We start from the raw sequence: 18,048 nt of genomic DNA on the forward strand, positions 1-18,048 counted from the left end.
ATGAAAGACACAGAGAGAGAGAGACATGAAAGAGAGAGAGAGAGAGACAGAGAGAGAGAGAGACACGAAAGACAGAGAGAGAGAGAGACACGAAAGACAGAGAGAGAGACATGAAAGACAGAGAGAGAGAGAGACATGAAAGACAGAGAGAGAGAGAGAGAGAGACATGAAAGACAGAGAGAGAGAGAGACATGAAAGACAGAGAGAGCGAGATAGACATGAAAGACAGAGAGAGCGAGATAGACACGAAAGACAGAGAGAGAGAGAGACATGAAAGACAGAGAGAGAGAGAGTGGAATAGGGGGCAAAGTCTATGACCTTATTAAATCGATGTATCTGAAAAATAAATGCGGTTTCAAAATTGGAGACAAACGCACCGGTTTCTTCACCCAGAGAAGAGGCATCCGGCAGGATTGCAACTTGAGTCCGACCCTGTTCAACATATACATAAATGAGTTAGCAGACAAGCTGGAGCAAAGCGAGTCACCGGGTCTCTGTCTCCTGGATGGGGAAGTGAGGTCCCTGTTCTATGCGGACGACCTAGTTCTGCTGTCTCCCACAGAACAGGGATTACAGCAACATTTAGACCTACTCGACAAATACTGCCAAAATTGGGCCCTGACAGTAAATCTAAAGAAAACCAACATCATGATTTTTCAAAAAAGGCCCAGATGTCAGGAAAACAAATACCAGTTTACTCTCAGTGATACCATCATAGGACACACTATGAGCTACACTTACCTTGGTCTAACCATTACAGCATCAGGGAGCTTCAACATAGCAGTGAATGCACTAAAAGAAAAAGCCCAAAGAGCCCTATATGCAATAAAAAGAAAATTCTACAACATCCAAATTCCAATCAAAATCTGGCTCAAAATATTTGATAGTATAATCCTGCCCATTGCGCTGTATGGTATGGGCCCACTCAATCACCGTAGCTACACTAAATGGGAAAAACACACAATAGAAGCCCTACATGCAGAATTTTGCCAAAGCATTCTTCGCACCCAAAGGAAAACACCAACAAATGCATGTAGAGCCGAACTAGGCAGATACCCACTGATAATAAACATCCAAAAACGAGCACCAAACTTTCTAAATTAGCTCAAATCTAGTTCCCCAGACACCCTTCATTTTAAAGCCCACCAGACCCAAGAGCTGAACCCAGAAACGAGTCCTCTGAGTCAGTTGTTACTGAAACTAAGTTCTCCTACCCAGCCGGACCTTGACCAGTCCCAGACCAACACTGCTCCCCAAACACCAATCCGAGTGAACCAAATCATTAAACAATGCAAAGAAACCTACCTGGAACATTGGAACACAATAACCAAAAGCCAAAGCAGATTAGAATGCTACCGGGCCCTAAAAAGAGAATATAAACTGGCAGACTATCTCTCGACCATCAGAGACACAAAACAGAGACAGACCCTCACCAGATACAGACTAAGCGACCACCAACTGGCAATTGAAAAAGGAAGATACAAGAAATCCTGGCAACCTAAAGAAAATAGAATATGTGATCATTGTCTGGCCGGCGAGGTTGAGACAGAGGTGCACTTCCTCCTAAAATGCGAAAAATTAAACAAGACAAGAAACATATATTTTGACAAGCTCAGCCTTACAACCCCAGATTTCAAAGAATTGGATGACCTGTCAAAATTAAGAATAGTCCTGGGGGAGGGAGACAAACCATATCTTGGTGCCCAATATGTAACAACATGTCACAACCTGAGGAACAGTGAGTGACTAACGAGCACACCCATAGCATATATACGCTAAAAATGTTTAAATCAATACCGAATGTACCCAACGAATGTTTTAAATTAATACTGAATGCACCCAACGAGGGTCAACGACTGTTTAAATTAATACTGTCTGTACCCAACGAGGGTGAAAAACGTTTGACACCTACAGAATGTTGGAAACCTGTACTTTTTGTTATGTAAGCTTTGGCAACATGGTTCCCTGTAAACTTTCATGCCAATAAAGCATTTGAATTGAATTGAATTGAAAATTGAGAGAGACATGAAAGACAGAGACAGAGAGAGACATGAAAGACAGAGAGAGACATGAGAGACAGAGAGAGAGAGAGAGACATGAAAGACAGAGAGAGAGACATGAAAGACAGAGAGAGAGAGAGACATGAGAGACAGAGAGAGACATGAAAGACAGAGAGAGAGACATGAAAGACAGAGAGAGAGAGAGAGACATGAGAGACAGAGAGAGAGAGAGACATGAAAGACAGAGAGAGAGACATGAAAGACAGAGAGAGAGAGAGACATGAAAGACAGAGAGAGAGAGAGACATGAAAGACAGAGACAGAGAGAGACATGAAAGACAGAGACAGAGACATGAAAGACAGAGAGAGAGAGAGACATGAAAGACAGAGAGGGAGACATGAAAGGCAGAGAGAGAGACATGAAAGACAGAGAGAGAGACATGAAAGACAGAGAGAGAGAGAGACATGAGAGAGAGACACGAAAGACAGAGAGAGACACGAAAGACAGAGAGAGACACGAAAGACAGAGAGACACGAAAGACAGAGAGAGACACGAAAGACAGAGAGAGACACGAACAGGGAGGGCAGAACTAGGCCAATATCCATTACTAATTACTATCCAAAAAAGAGCCACAAAATTTTGGAAACACCTAAAAATGAGCAACCCCCACTGCTATCATTACGAAGCCCTGAAATGCCAAGAGAGGACCATAAAGAAGAATACCCTCAGTCAACTAGTCCTGGGGCTCAGTGAAGCAACCACTAACACTACTAACAATAACCAGCCCCAGGACAGTGACATCGTAGCACAGAGAATTCGACCCAACACAATTGTCACTAAGCAAAAGGAAAAATACCTGTCATACTGAGCAGAAACAACAAAAACCCAAAACAAACTCAATTGCTACTTGGCCCTAAACAGACAATACAACATGGCTGAATACCTGACCATGGTAAAGGATAGCAAACTGAGAAAAACCTTGACAAGGTACAGACTTAGTGAACATAGCCTGGCCATCGAAAAAGGCAGACACAGACAGACCCGGCTGCCAAGAGAGGACAGGATATGCTCTCACTGCAGTCAGGGAGTGGTGGAGACAGAGGCACTTCCTCACAGCTTGTGGAAAATATCAGGGCATCAGGGAGAATTTCCACCAAAAATTCACACAAATATGCCCTGAATTCAGAAATTTGAATGACGACCAAAAACTCCCATACCTACTAGGGGAACAGAGAAACTGTGTAACATTAGCGGCACACTATGTTACAGCTTGCCATAAACAGAGGGACAACCAGTAAACCTAAGAAAAGAGTATACACAAATTATACGAATGTATATTTATACACTCAGGGATACATCTGTTTATACAATGTATGAATAGATCTGCGTTTATGTGTTCAACCATAAATGTTTTCCGATGCTTTGGCAACATAAGATGTACCTTATCATGCCAATAAAGCGATTTGAATTGAAAAAAAAAATTGAATTGAGAGAGACATGAAAGACAGAGAGACATGAAAGACAGAGAGAGAGACATGAAAGACAGAGAGAGAGACATGAAAGACAGAGAGAGAGACATGAAAGACAGACAGAGAGACATGAAAGACAGACAGAGAGACATGAAAGACAGAGAGAGAGAGACACGAAAGACAGAGAGAGAGAGATGAAAGACAGAGAGACAGAGAGAGACATGAAAGACAGACAGAGAGACATGAAAGACAGAGAGAGAGAGAGAGACATGAAAGACAGACAGAGAGAGAGAGAGGCATGAGAGAGAGAGAGACACGAAAGACAGACAGAGAGACATGAAAGGCAGAGAGAGAGACGAAAGACAGACAGACATGAAAGACAGAGAGAGAGAGAGAGAGACAGAGAGAGAGAGAGACATGAAAGACAGAGAGACATGAAAGACAGAGAGAGAGACATGAAAGACAGAGAGAGAGAGAGAGACAGGAGTTATTTGATACTCTCCACATGGAAATCAGCCATTTCCAGGCCCAAGGAAAGGTGCTACTATGTGGGGACCTAAATGCAAGGACCGGATGTGAACCTGACTTCATAGACCCACAGGGCAACAACCATGTGTTTGGCCAGACCCCTCTATATGTCACACCAGCCATCGCAAATCGGAACAACCTCGATTGTGAAATAAATAAAAGCGGTAGGGAGGTAGTGCAACTCTGCCGAGCCTTAGGCCTGTACATAGTTAACGGTAGGTTCAGAGGGGACTCCTTAGGGAGACTCACATATTCCTCAACTCTTGGGTCTAGTGTGGTGGATTATACAATCACTGACCTGGACCCCTGCGATATCAACGCATTCACTGTCAGGCAGCAATCCCCCCTCTCAGACCATAACCAAATAAATGTGTACCTTAAATTTTCTGCCCAAACTACAGACACAAAAAAGGAACCCAGTAAGCTACATAAAATAAACCAGACATACAGATGGGCACCAGACAGTGGAGATAAATTCATCACAGCACTAAATTCACCTGATCTCACAAGTAAAATATCAAAATTTAAAGAAAATCTATATGAGGTCACCAGAGATGGTGTAAACATGGCCATAGAGGATATAAATATGATCTTCCATGAGGCAGCTGTAAAAGCCGACCTTGTGAAACAGAAGAGGAAACGTTACAAAAGACAAAATAAAAATGAGAAATGGTTTGACCACGAATGCAAAAATGCCAGAAAAGACCTGAGAAAAATATCAAACCAAAAGCATCGCCAACCAAACAATCCAGACCTACGTATTAGATACAATGAGACCCTCAAAAGATATAAACACACCATTAGAAACAAAACACAAAATTATACCCACAAAATACTCAAAGAAATTGAAAACTCCACTAATCCAAATCAATTCTGGGAAATGTGGAATAACCTGAGTACAACACAATTGCAAGCATTACCAATCCAAGATGGCGACATCTGGAGAACACATTTTGAAAACCTCTACAAAGACATCCCAATAAACGAAACAAACCCAAGTCAACATCATGTCACAGAAAAACTCCACACATTAGAAGCAACAATTAAAGACAACCAAAACCCTCTAGGCTCCCCAATCACATGGAAAGAACTGGCCACAAAAACAAAATCTCTCCACCTAAAGAAAGCCTGTGGTCCAGACAACATCAAAAATGAAATGCTCAAGTTCAGCAATATGGAGATGCGGGGTGCGGTACTCAAGTTATTCAACATCATATTACGTTCAGGCTGTTTTCCCGATATCTGGTGCCAAGGTCTCATCTCTCCCATATATAAAAGTGGAAACAAATCAGACCCAAATAACTACCGCGGCATCTGTGTCAACAGTTGTCTAGGGAAATTATTCTGCAGTATTCTAAATAGTAGATTACTGGATTTTCTTAACAAACATAATATCCTCAGAAAAAATCAAATAGGCTTTCATCCAAAACACCGCACCACCGACCATATCTATACCCTTCACACTCTCATTGAAAAACATATACACCAAACAAAAAATGGGAAAATATTCACTTGTTTCATTGACTTCAAGAAAGCCTTTGACTCTATCTGGTACGAAGGGCTCTATTATAAACTTCTTCAGTGTGGAATAGGGGGCAAAGTCTATGACCTTATTAAATCGATGTATCTGAAAAATAAATGCGGGGTCAAAATTGGAGACAAACGCACCGGTTTCTTCACCCAGAGAAGAGGCGTCCGGCAGGGCTGCAATTTGAGCCCGACTCTGTTCAACATATACATAAATGAATTAGCAGACATGCTGGAGCAAAGCGAGTCACCGGGTCTCTGTCTCCTGGATGGAGAAGTGAAATCCCTGTTCTATGCGGACGACCTGGTTCTGCTGTCTCCCACAGAACAGGGATTACAGCAACAACTAGACCTACTCGACAAATACTGCCAAAACTAGGCTCTAACAGTAAATCTAAAGAAAACCAACATCATGATTTTTCAAAAAAGGCCCAGGTGTCAGGAAAACAAATACCAGTTTACTCTCAGTGATACCATCATAGGACACACTGTGAGCTACTTACCTTGGTCTAACCATTACAGCATCAGGGAGCTTCAGCATAGCAGTGAATGCACTAAAAGAAAAAGCCCGAAGAGCCCTATATGCAATAAAAAGAAAATTCTACAACATCCAAATCCCAATCAAAATCTGGCTCAAAATATTTGACAGCATAATCCTGCCCATTGCGCTGTACGGTAGTGAAGTATGGGGCCCGTTAAATCACCATAGCTACACTAAATGGGAAAAACACACAATAGAAGCCCTACATGCAGAATTTTGCCGAAGCATCCTTCGCACCCAAAGGAAAACACCAACAAATGCATGCAGAGCCGAACTAGGCAGATACCCACTGATAATAAACATCCAAAAACGAGCACTAAAATTCCTAAATCACCTCAAAACTAGCTCCCCAGACACCCTTCATTTTAAAGCCTTCCAGACCCAAGAGCTAAACCCAGAAAAGAGTCCCCTGAGTCAGCTGCTACTGAAACTAAGTACTCCTACTCAGCCGGACCCTGACCAGTCCCAGACCAACACTGCCGTCCAAACACCAATCCGAGTGAACCAAATCATTAAACAATGCAAAGAAACCTACCTGGAACATTGGAACAAAATAACCAAAAGCCAAAGCAGATTAGAATGTTACCGGGCCCTAAAAAGAGAATATAAACTGGCAGACTATCTCTCGACCATCAGAGACACAAAACAGAGACAGACCCTCACCAGGTACAGACTAAGCGACCACCAACTGGCAATTGAAAAAGGGAGATACAAGAAATCCTGGCAGCCTAGAGAGAATAGAATATGTGATCAATGTCTGACCGGCGAGGTTGAAACAGAAATGCATTTCCTCCTAAAATGCAAAAAATTCAACACATCAAGAAACATATTATTTAACAAGCTCAGCCAAACAACCCCAGATTTCAAGGATTTGGATGACCTGTCAAAATTAAGATTAGTCCTGGGAGAAGGAGACAGACCATACCTTGGTGCCAAATATGTAACAACATGTCACAACCTGAGGACTGTTTAAAATTAATACTGAATGTACCCAATGATGTACAAAGACTGTTTAAATTAATATTGTTTAAAAGTAATATCGTATGTACCCTACAAGGGTCAAAATTGTTTGACACCTACAGAATGTTGGAAAACTGTACTTTTTTGTTGTGTAAGCTTTGGCAATATGGTTCTCTGTAAACTTTCATGCCAATAAAGCATTTGAATTGAATTGAATTGAATTGAATTGAGAGAGAGAGTGAGACATGAAAGACAGAGAGACATGAAAGACAGACAGAGAGACATGAAAGACAGACAGAGACATGAAAGACAGACAGAGACATGAAAGACATAGAGAGAGAGAGACATGAAAGACAGAGAGAGAGAGAGAGAGACATGAAAGACAGAGAGAGAGACATGAAAGACAGAGAGAGAGACATGAAAGACAGAGAGAGAGGGACATGAAAGACAGAGAGAGACACGAAAGACAGACAGAGAGACATGAAAGACAGAGAGAGAGGGACATGAAAGACAGAGAGAGAGAGAGGGACATGAAAGACAGAGAGAGAGAGAGACACGAAAGACAGAGAGAGAGAGAGGGACATGAAAGACAGACAGACATGAGAGACAGAGAGAGACATGAAAGACAGAGAGAGAGAGAGACATGAAAGACAGAGAGAGAGACATGAAAGACAGAGAGAGAGACATGAAAGACAGAGACAGAGAGAGAGAGAGAGACAGAGAGAGAGAGACATGAAAGACAGAGACAGAGAGGGACATGGGAGACAGAGAGAGAGAATTTATAAAGTGCCTTTCACATTTTTGGGAGGCCTCAAAGTGCTCCACGGCCAAGAAATTGCCTTTGACATGCAACCATTTTTTGTTCTGAAGGCAACCAATATGCGCACAGCAAGATCCCAAAAGAGCAATGATAAAAAATAACGCGAAAATTGATGTGCAAATGCTGCAAGTTCATGAAATCACTTTCGCGAAAGCTCACGGCAGGGCCAGCGTAATCCGGCCAGCGCGTTGTGGCGATCCGCAGCACACGGGATACTTCTCTCTGATTTGCGCGTCAATCGCAGCGTCCGTTGTTCAGACGCCGTTACTTTTTGTTTTCAGGTGACACCTGGCCAACTCCAGCTCCCTCAATTCCACTCACTCCTTAGCACCTTAAATTAGTGACTCCCAGTTTTGGGCAATGAACTCTAAAGTGCATAAAACTGCTTATCTCCTGTCGTGACTGTTTACATCATTTACTGAAGTGACCACACAAGAAGACCAGTGTTCATAATTTAATCATTTTATCAGGCAATCAGTCAGGCGAGTTCGCCTCAATTGCTCCAATTCAGCTCTGAAACGCAGGAAGTCAATATCTCAAAAAGGACACACCCATATATTCATCAAAACAAAAGATGAGACAACAGATGCTTACCAATGCCCAATAGATTACAAGTTATCTTCTTTTTTCCCCCTTTGGCATAATCTGATAAATCTACTGAAAGTAACCAAGGAGAGATTAGCTCTTGCAGCAAAAACAAGGATCGAAATATTTGTAACATTCTTAACTGTTAACGCCACTAAAGCTTACAAAAGCGACCGAAAATTGAACAATCCCACCGCCGTTCGTCGACAGCACATTAAAAACAAAAGTCATCCTGTGCCCTTTTTCCCCCTCGTTTCAGTTTTATCTTTCAGTTTCTGGTGTTTGCGGTGAGCTTTTAATTTCTCGCTCCCTGTTGTTGAAAAAGGGTTCCTCCTTTTTCTCCATGGTGTCAGCCAGTGGCTCAGTGTGGTAGCACCCTCGCCTCGGAGTCATGAAGGTTGTGGGTTCAAGTCTCTCTCCCGGGACTGTGAGCACGTAAAGCTAGGCTGAAATTTATCTAAATGGAGAAAAACTGCAAAGTGCTACAGTACAAAGGGATCTGGGGGTCCTGGTGCATGAAACACAGAAGGTTAGTATGCAGGTGCAGCAGGTGATCAGGAAGGCCAATGCAATCTTGGCTTTTATTGCAAGGGGGATGGAGTATAAAAACAGGGAAGTCTTGCTGCAGTTATACAGGGTATTGGTGAGGCCACACCTGGAATACTGCGTGCAGTTTTGGTTTCCATATTTAAGAAATGATATACTTGCTCTCGAGGCGGTTCAGAGAAGGTTCACTCGGTTGATTCCGGAGATGAGGGGGTTGACGTATGAGGAAAGGTTGAGTAGGTTGGGACTCTACTCATTGGAGTTCAGAAGAATGAGAGGCAATCTTATCGAAACATATAAGATTGTGAGGGGGCTTGATCGGGTGGATGCAGTGAGGATGTTTCCACTGATGGGTGAGACTAGAACTAGGGGGCATAATCTAATAAGGGGCTGCCCTTTCAAAACTGAGATGAGGAGAAACTTCTTCACTCAGAGGGTAGTAAATCTATGGAATTTGCTACCCCAGAGAGCTGCGGAAGCTGCAACATTAAATAAATTTAAAATGGAGATAGACAGTTTCCTAGCAGATAAGGGAATTAGGGGTTACGGGGAGAGGGCGGGGAAGTGGACGTGAGTCTAGATTCGGATCAGCCATGATCCTATTGAATGGCGGAGCAGGCCCGAGGGGCCGTATGGCCTACTCCTGCTCCTACTTCTTATGTTCTTATGTATGTATATGTATGTATGACACTCCCAGTGCTGTACTGATGGAGTGCTGCCCTGTCGGAGGTGCCGTCTTTTGGATGAGACATTAAACCGAGGCCCCGTCTGTTCTCTCAGGTGGATGTAAAAGATCCCACGGCCACTATTTCGAAGAAGAGCAGGGGGGTTAACCCCGGTGTCCTGGGGCCAATATTTATCCCTCAATCAACATAACAAAAAACAGATTATCCGGTCATCATCACATTGCTGTTTGTGGGAGCTTGCTGTGCGCAAATTGGCTGCTGCGTTTCCTACATCACAACAGTGACTACGCTTTAAAAGTACTTAATTGACTGCAAAGTGCTTTGAGACATCCGGTGGTCGTGAAAGGCGCTATATAAATGCAAGTCTTTCTTTTTTATTGGTGGAAATGGAGAGGTAGAATGACATAGTGCACAGGGTGGGGGGAAGGTGGCTCTGCCTAACCAGCCGAGAGTCTCAGTCCCTTTCTCGGTCCACTTGGCAGAACCGCTACAACTGGTCCTATGTCCTGCAGCACTTCCCATTCTGCATTCCTCGATACTCACGTTCCCTCTCTAGCTGTTTGCTAATCAGGGCCTCTCCACAACTTACACTTTGTGCCCTCTGCTCTGTTAATTGAATCTTTACTATCTCATTCTCAGCTTGCAGGCGGCCCCTGGCTACAGAAACCCTGAAGCCGAGCCACCGAACAAGCCGTCTGCTGTTCTGAAATCTTGCCCTTAAGCTCCTCGATTTCATTCTCCTTTGATTTGTTGCACTGTGCTGAGCACTGTTCTAACTGCTTGGTCGAGACTGGACAGGTTATAGATACTCCTTGAACCCTCAAGAGCTTTAAGAGTCTTTGGACTCCTCAACCAAGAGGGCTTTAATGCATTTAAATGCGTCTCTCTGGCCAACGCAAATTCTACTGAAGGATAAATTTCTCCAAACTCTCATCATCGAGGGCAGGTTTTAATTCTATCATGGCTTTACTGCAACAGGCCAGTGCTGAAAGCTGGCAGAGCGCTCAAAGCACTGACCCTACCTAACAGAGAATTCAGGTTGCGACCCTTAAGTCTGCGTTCTATGATGCACCAACACAATGCCAGGCTGGGGTCCCAACTGTTGGAGGAGGGGGGGGGTCTTATTAATAATTCACTCCTTCAAAGCAATAAGGTTCTTAAACATGGAAGATCAGGTGTCATACGTTTATTAATCGTACAGTACTGAAACATACACGTAAAAGGCAATACTAACAATGATCCCTGATGGGTATCCGAACGTGCTACCATTCTCAGCTGAGTATTTTAGACCTTTACGAATCCAAATACTAATTATAAACCGCCAATTTATCTACATTTCTCTATGTGACAATCCACAAAATTCTGCATTACATAATTATATAAAGGTTAAGCTACAACTCCATATAAAGGAAAATGTAATTGACTTATCGCTTACCAATAACTTTAGCTATCCTTACTTGACAAGCTCCTTTTTTGCACTGAGTGAACAAGAGCAGGGGCGGGGGGTGGGGGGGTGGGGGGGGTGGTTATGCTTCAACTGTATAAAACACTAGTTAGGCCTCAGCTAGAGTACTACATGCAGTTCTGGTCACCACATTACAGGAAAGATGTGATTGCACTAGAGAGGGTACAGAGGAGATTTACAAGGATGTTGCTGGGAGTAGAGAATCTTAGCTATGAGGAAAGACTGGATAGGCTGGGTCTGTTTTCCTTGGAACAGAGGAGGCTGAGGGGAGACCTTATTGAGGTGTATAAAATTATGAGGGGCATAGATAAAGTGGATAGAAAGGACCTATTTCCCTTAGCAGAGGAGTCAAAATCCAGGGGGCACAGATTTAAAGTAATTGGTGGAAGGTTTAGAGGGGATTTGAGGGGAAATTTCTTCACCCAGTGGGTTGTGGGGGTCTGGAACTCACAGCCTGAAAGGGTGGTAGAGGCAGGAACCCTAACCACATTTAAAATGTACTTGGATGTGCGCTTGGGATGCTGAAACCTGCAGGGCTACGGACCAAGAGCTGGGAAGTGGGATTAGGCTGGATCGCTCTTTGTTGGCCGGCGCGGACACAATGGGCCGAAATGGCCTCCTTCCGTGCTGTAACTTTTTATCATTCTATCTATGATTCTAAATAGAACTCCCTTATTTTCTTACCTTATCCACAGTTTCACTCTTGCTCCATGCAATTGCTATTCTACTGAGTGAAACCTTTAATGATAAAAGTCTGCCTTTGTTCCTGCATTATCTGTGCCAATTTTTTAAAAAGGATGATGTATGCCCAGAGGTTTTTCTTTGCCGGGGTAACTGTTTCCCCCCCACACAAATGGCGTGTCTTTAATTAGACCTCGTGCTTACTCCAGCCTGAAACTGTCCACAGCTGCAGGATCAGCCCCCGGCCCAAAACCCAACAATGGTACTTTAAATTGGCTTAAACGCTCCTGCTAAACAGCCAAAGGCTAAAGGTTAACATCACTACAACATAAAAAAAGAAATCAATAGCAGTATAACATTAGTTGACTTCAGGACAGTCTGAAACTGCCCCCCTCAAACTGAGTTGTAACACTTTTCTGCTGCCCCCAATCCCATCAGGGAGAAAATCATGGATTGAAAATTGGTTAACGGACAGGAAACAGAGAGTAGGAATAAACGGGTCTTTTTCGGGGTGGCAGGCGGTGACTAGTGGGGTACCGCAGGGATCGGTGCTTGGGCCCCAGTTATTCACAATATATATCAATGATTTGGATGAGAGAACCAAATGTAATATTTCAAAGTTTGTTGACGACACGAAACTAGGTGGGATTGCGAGTTGTGAGGAGGATGCAAAGAGGCATCAAGGCGATTTAGACAAGTTGAGTGAGTGGGCAAATAAATGGCAGATGCAGCGTAACGTGGATAAATGTGAAGTTATCCACTTCAGTAGGAAAAACAGAAAGGCAGAGTATTATTTAAATGGTGATAGATTGGGAAATGTTGATGTACAGAGGGACCTGGGTGTCCTTGTACACCAGTCACTGAAAGCAAACATGCAGGTGGAGCAAGCAGTTAGGAAGGCAAATGGTATGTTGGCCTTCATTGCAAGAGGATTTGAGTACAGGAGCAAGGATGTCTTACTACAGTTATATAGGGCCTTGGTGAAACCACACCTGGAGTACTGTGTGCAGTTTTGGTATCCTTACCTCAGAGGGTGGTTAACCTGTGGAATTCTCTACCACAGAAGGCTGTGGAGGCCAAGTCACTGAATATATTGAAGAAGGAGGTAGATAGATTTCTCGACACAAAAGACATCAAGGGGTATGGGGAGAGAGTGGGAATATGGTATTGAGATAGAGGATCAGCCATGATCATATTGAATGGCGGAGCAGGCTCGAAGGGCCGAACGGCCGACTCCTGCTCCGATTTTTCTATGTTTCTAAAATACACATTCCACTGATTATGACTGGCGACATGGATTAAGTCATTTATTCTTTAAGATGCGGCTGCGTGCAATGTTCCCGTTAGGCTGTGCGGCCGTGCAGTGGTCTTGAGGTCCCGTGTCAGCTGCTCAACGGCTATTACATGGAAAAATTTGAAATTTGAAGGGAGCTGTGCAGCCCATTAATGGGGCCGCACAGCCCCTGAAAAAAATTAAGTGGGGGTGGGGGGCATTGACTGCGTGGTGCGATTCAGTCCAACCACCATATTGTAACCAGCCTACGGAATAAAGCGAGTTTGGTATTTGCCCTACAATTTAAGCTGGACTTTTGAATTATTAATTGCGACCGTGCGACGTGATTGCGTGGCTCAAAGACTGGTGTGGGAGAAATGGGTTTCGATTCCTGGGACAGTGACACCAGTACTGGGGAAAGTGGGATCTGTATCGTTGGGATGGTCTTCACCTGAACTGTGCTGGGACCAGTATTCTGGCGAGTCGTATAACTAGGTCGGTAGAGAGGGCTTTAAACTAAATATTGGGGGCATCGGATCAAATTTGGGAAGATGTGATAAATCAAAGATTAGAGACAAGGCAATAGAGAAAGGTATTAATATGGAAAATGATAAACAGACCGTGACAGGAAGGGATAGAGAGTACAAATCTAAGAGTAAATCAACAGATAAGGTTAGAGGTTACAAAAATAATGAAAGGACAAAACTGAAGGCTCTGCATCTGAATACACGTAGCATTCGAAACAAAACAGATGAACTGATAGCGCAAATGGAAATAAATAAGTACGATCTGATAGCCATTACAGAAACATGGCCGCAGGATGACCTAGATTGGGACCTGAATATTGAAGGGTACATGACATTTAGGAAGGACAGGGAGCTAGGAAAAGGTGGAGGGGTGGCTCTGTTAATTAATGATGGTATTGGTACAATAGAGAGGGATGACCTAAGTTCAGGAAACCAGGATGTAGAAGTGATTTGGGTAGAGATAAGAAATGATAAAGGCAAGAAGTCACTTGTGGGAGTGGTGTACAGGCCCCCTAACAGTAACCACACAGTAGGATGGAGTATAAAGGAAGAAATAATGGGAGCTTGTCAGAAAGGTACAGCAATAATCATGGGGGATTTTAAGATACATATAGACTGGAAAAATCAGATGGGCAAAGGTAGCCTCGATGAGAAGTTCATGGAATGTTTTCGGGATAGTTTCTTAGAAGAGCATGTTCTGGAGCCAACCAGAGAGCACGCTATACTAGACCTAGTATTGTGCAACGAGATAGGATTCATTACTGACCTCATAGTGAAACGCCCCTAGGTAGCAGCGATCATAATATGATTGAATTTTACATCCAGTTTGAGGGAGAGAAGAGTGGGTCCAAGACTAGTATTTTAAACTTAAATAAGGGCAATTATGAGGGCATGAAAGCAGAGCTAGCTAAAGTGAACTGGCAAATTAGGTTAAGGGATAGGTCAATAGAGTTGCAATGGCAGACATTTAAGGGGATATTTCAAAATACACAGAATCTATACATTTCAACGAGAAAGAAAAATTCCAACTAAAAAAGTTAAAGATAGTATCAAACTTAAAGAAAAAGCATATAATTGTGCAAAGATGGGTGGCAGGTCAGAAGATTGGACAGAATATAAAAAACAGCAAAGACTGACTAAAAGATTAATAATGAGAGAAAAATTAGAGTACGAGAGAAAGCTAGCTAGAAATATAAAAACTGATAGTAAGAGTTTCTACAGATATTTTAAAAAGAAGAGTTAACAAAGTGAGCGTTGGTCCTATAAAAAGTGAGTCTGGGGAATTAATAATGGAAAATAAGGAGATGGCAGTTGAATTGAACAGGTATTTTGCATCGGTCTTCACTATAGAGGATACAAGTAACATCCCAGAAATAGCTGTAAATCAGGAAATGGAAGGGAGGGAGGAACTCAACAAAATTATAATCACCAGGAAAGTGGTACTGAGCAAACTGTTGGAGCTGCGGGCTGACAAGTCCCCGGGTCCTGATGGACTTCATCCTAAAAAAAGTGGCTAGTGAGATAGTTGATGCATTGGTTTTAATTTTCCAAAATTCCCTAGATTCGGGGAAGGTTCCATTAGATTGGAAAATAGCGAATGTAACTCCTTTATTCAAAAAGGGAGGGAGACAGAAAGCAGGAAACTACAGGCCAGTTAGCTTAACATCTGTCATAGGGAAGATGTTAGAAGCTATTATTAAAGACGTTATAGCAGGGCATTTAGAAAAGTTCAAGGCAGAGTCAACATGGTTTTGTGAAAGGGAAATCATGTTTAACCAATTTATTGGAGTTCTTTGAGGAAGTAACATGTGCTGTGGATAAAAGGGAACTGGTGGATGTGCTGTACTTAGATTTCCAGAAGGCATTTGATAAGGTGCCACATCAAAGGTTATTGCAGAAAATAAAAGCTCATGGTTAGGGGGGAACATATTGGCATGGATAGAAGATTGACTAGCTAACAGCAAACAGAGAGTAGGCATAAATGGGTCATTTTCTGGTTTGCAAGATGTAACGAGTGGTGTGTCACAGGGATCAGTGCTGGGGCCTCAACTTTTTACAATTTATATAAATGACTTGGATGAAGGGACTGAAGGTATGGTTGCTAAATTTGCTGATGACACAAAGATAGGTAGGAAAGTAAATTGTGAAGAGGACATAAGGAGGCTACAAAGGGATATAGATAGGTTAAATGAGTGGGCAAAGATCTGGCAAATGGAGTATAATGTGGGAAAATGTGAAATTGTCCATTTTGGCAGGAAGAATAAAAAAGAAGCATATTATCTAAATGGTGAGAGATTGCAGAGCTCTGAGATGCAGAGGGATCTGGGTGTCCTAATGCATGAATCGCAAAAGGTTAGTATGCAGGTGCAGCAAGTAATTAGGAAAGCTAATAGAATGTTATTGTTTATTGCGAGGGGAATTGAATACAAAAGTAGGGAGGTTATGCTTCGATTATACAGGGCATTGGTGAGCCCACATCTGGAGTACTGTGTACAGCATTGGTCTCCTTATTTAAGGAAGGATGTAAATGCGTTGGAAGCAGTTCAGAAAAGGTTTACTAGACTAATACCTGGAATGGACGGGTTGTCTTATAAGGAAAGGTTGGACAGGCTAGGCTTGTATCCGCTGGAGTTTAGAAGAATAAGAGGTGCCTTGATTGAAACATATAAGATCCTGAGGGGTCTGGACAGGGTGGATGCGGAGAGGATGTTTCCTCTTGTGGGAGAATCTAGAACTAGGGGTCACTGTTTAAAAATAAGTGGTCGCCCATTTAAGACAGAGATGAGGAGAATTTTTTTCTCACAGAGGATCGAGAGTCTTTGGAACTCTCTTCCTCAGGGGGCGGTGGAAGCAGAGTCTTTGAATATTTTTAAGGCAGAGGTAGATAGATTCTTGGTAAGCAAGGGGGTGAAAGGTTATCCGAGGTAGGTGGGAATGTGGAGTAATCAGATCAGCCATGATCTTATTGAATGGCGGAGCAGGCTCGAGGGGCCGAGTGGCCTACTCCTGCTCCTAATTCGTACGTTCATATGCATGTTTGTAAACAATTCCCATGGAAGATTTGCTCCAGTACGAGTAGCACAATGGCAAGTCTCATTGATAAAGAATTGGGCTGACGGGGCCCGTTACATAAAGCGCAAAAGGGCACTCTTCCCCCTTTCCTGGAGGAACCGTGGGCACAACGCTGACGATTTCGCCCACCGTTCTATCCTCTACTTCTGAAATGAGCATGAAAGGCATCAGCAGGCAGCCCTTTGGAAGTTATTATGAATCAATCGCTGCTTACAGTTCAAGGGCGACCAGTTTCAGTGGTTCTGTTTTGCTCTCGGTGCTGAAGTAAGGGTAGATGGGCTCGGCGAATGTTTCACTGAAGGTGTAGATGTGAGACATGCTTTCGGCATTGTAGAACGACACCTGCCCTTCCTCATAGTCCAGGTAGACCCCCAGCTTCTTTGGCGTCACGCCGAGGGACAGCACGGTGCGAGGGGTGGTGAACGCGGTGTACTCCTTATCCCACAGCCCCACCGCCCAGACGCCGCTCTCCGGGATCGCCTTGCGGGTCACTGAGGCCTTGGCGGCGCCCACGTCCCAGGCGGCGTTGCTGCCCACCTCGACCTCCCAGTAGTGCTGGCCCGCCGTGAAGCCCTGCGACGCCAGGACACTGAGCAGGAAACTAAAGCGCTTGGGGAGGTCGGGCAGCTTCCGCCAGTCGCCGCGCCGCACCTGGGTGTCTTCGTTCGAGAGGATGAGGCGGGGGTGCGCCGTCTGCGGGTCCAAGGTCAGGAAGGCTGGAACTGAACAAGAAGAGAAGGTCATGTCTCCGTTGCTCGCTTGTTTAGAGAGACAGCGGTGAGGGGGGGGTGTGAGACGGGCGGGGTGCGTGATGGGCGGAGGGTGTGACGGGCAATAACATAAGATAAGAACATAAGAAACAGGAGCAGGAGTAGGCCATTCGGCCCTTCGAGCCTGCTCCACCATTCAATGAGATCATGGCTGATCTTCTGCCTCAACTCCATTCACCGGCCCTATCGCCATATCCCTTGATGCCCTTACTAGTCAGAAATCTATCGACTTCTGTTTTGAATATACCCAATGACTGAGCCTCTGGGGTAGAGAATTCCAAAGATTCACCACCCTCTGTGTGAAGAAATTTCTTCTCACCTCAGTCCTGAATGGCCGACCCTTTATCCTGAGGCTATGGCCCCCGGTTCTAGACTCTCCAGCCAAGGGAAACATTCTCCCAGCATCCACCTTATCAAGCCCTGTAATCATTTTGTATGCTTCAATGAGATCCCCTCTCACTCTTCTGAATTCAAGAGAATACAGGCCTAGTTTACTCAATCTCTCCTCATACCACAGTCTCACCATCCCAGGAATCAATCTCGTGAACCTTCGTTGCACTCCCTCTATGGCAAGTATATCCTTCCTTAGGTAAGGAGA

At 43.8% G+C, this 18,048-nt stretch overlaps 1 protein-coding gene across 1 annotated transcript in view; it reads right to left on the minus strand.

Moving 5' to 3' along the window:
* Positions 1-10,833: 10,833 nt before the first annotated feature.
* LOC147095729 (E3 ubiquitin-protein ligase TRIM39-like) overlaps positions 10,834-18,048 on the minus strand; it is a 43,447-nt gene continuing 36,232 nt past the window's right edge. The window contains exon 6 of the mRNA XM_085974778.1: positions 10,834-17,402. Coding sequence (XP_085830904.1) covers positions 16,891-17,402 — 512 coding nt within the window. The 3' untranslated portion in view covers positions 10,834-16,890. The remainder of the gene's footprint in view (positions 17,403-18,048) is intronic.

Source organism: Somniosus microcephalus, unplaced genomic scaffold (genome assembly GCF_052327205.1).
Source record: "Somniosus microcephalus isolate GS21.2 unplaced genomic scaffold, FLI_Smic_1.0 unresolved_chr1, whole genome shotgun sequence".
NCBI lineage: Eukaryota > Metazoa > Chordata > Chondrichthyes > Squaliformes > Somniosidae > Somniosus > Somniosus microcephalus.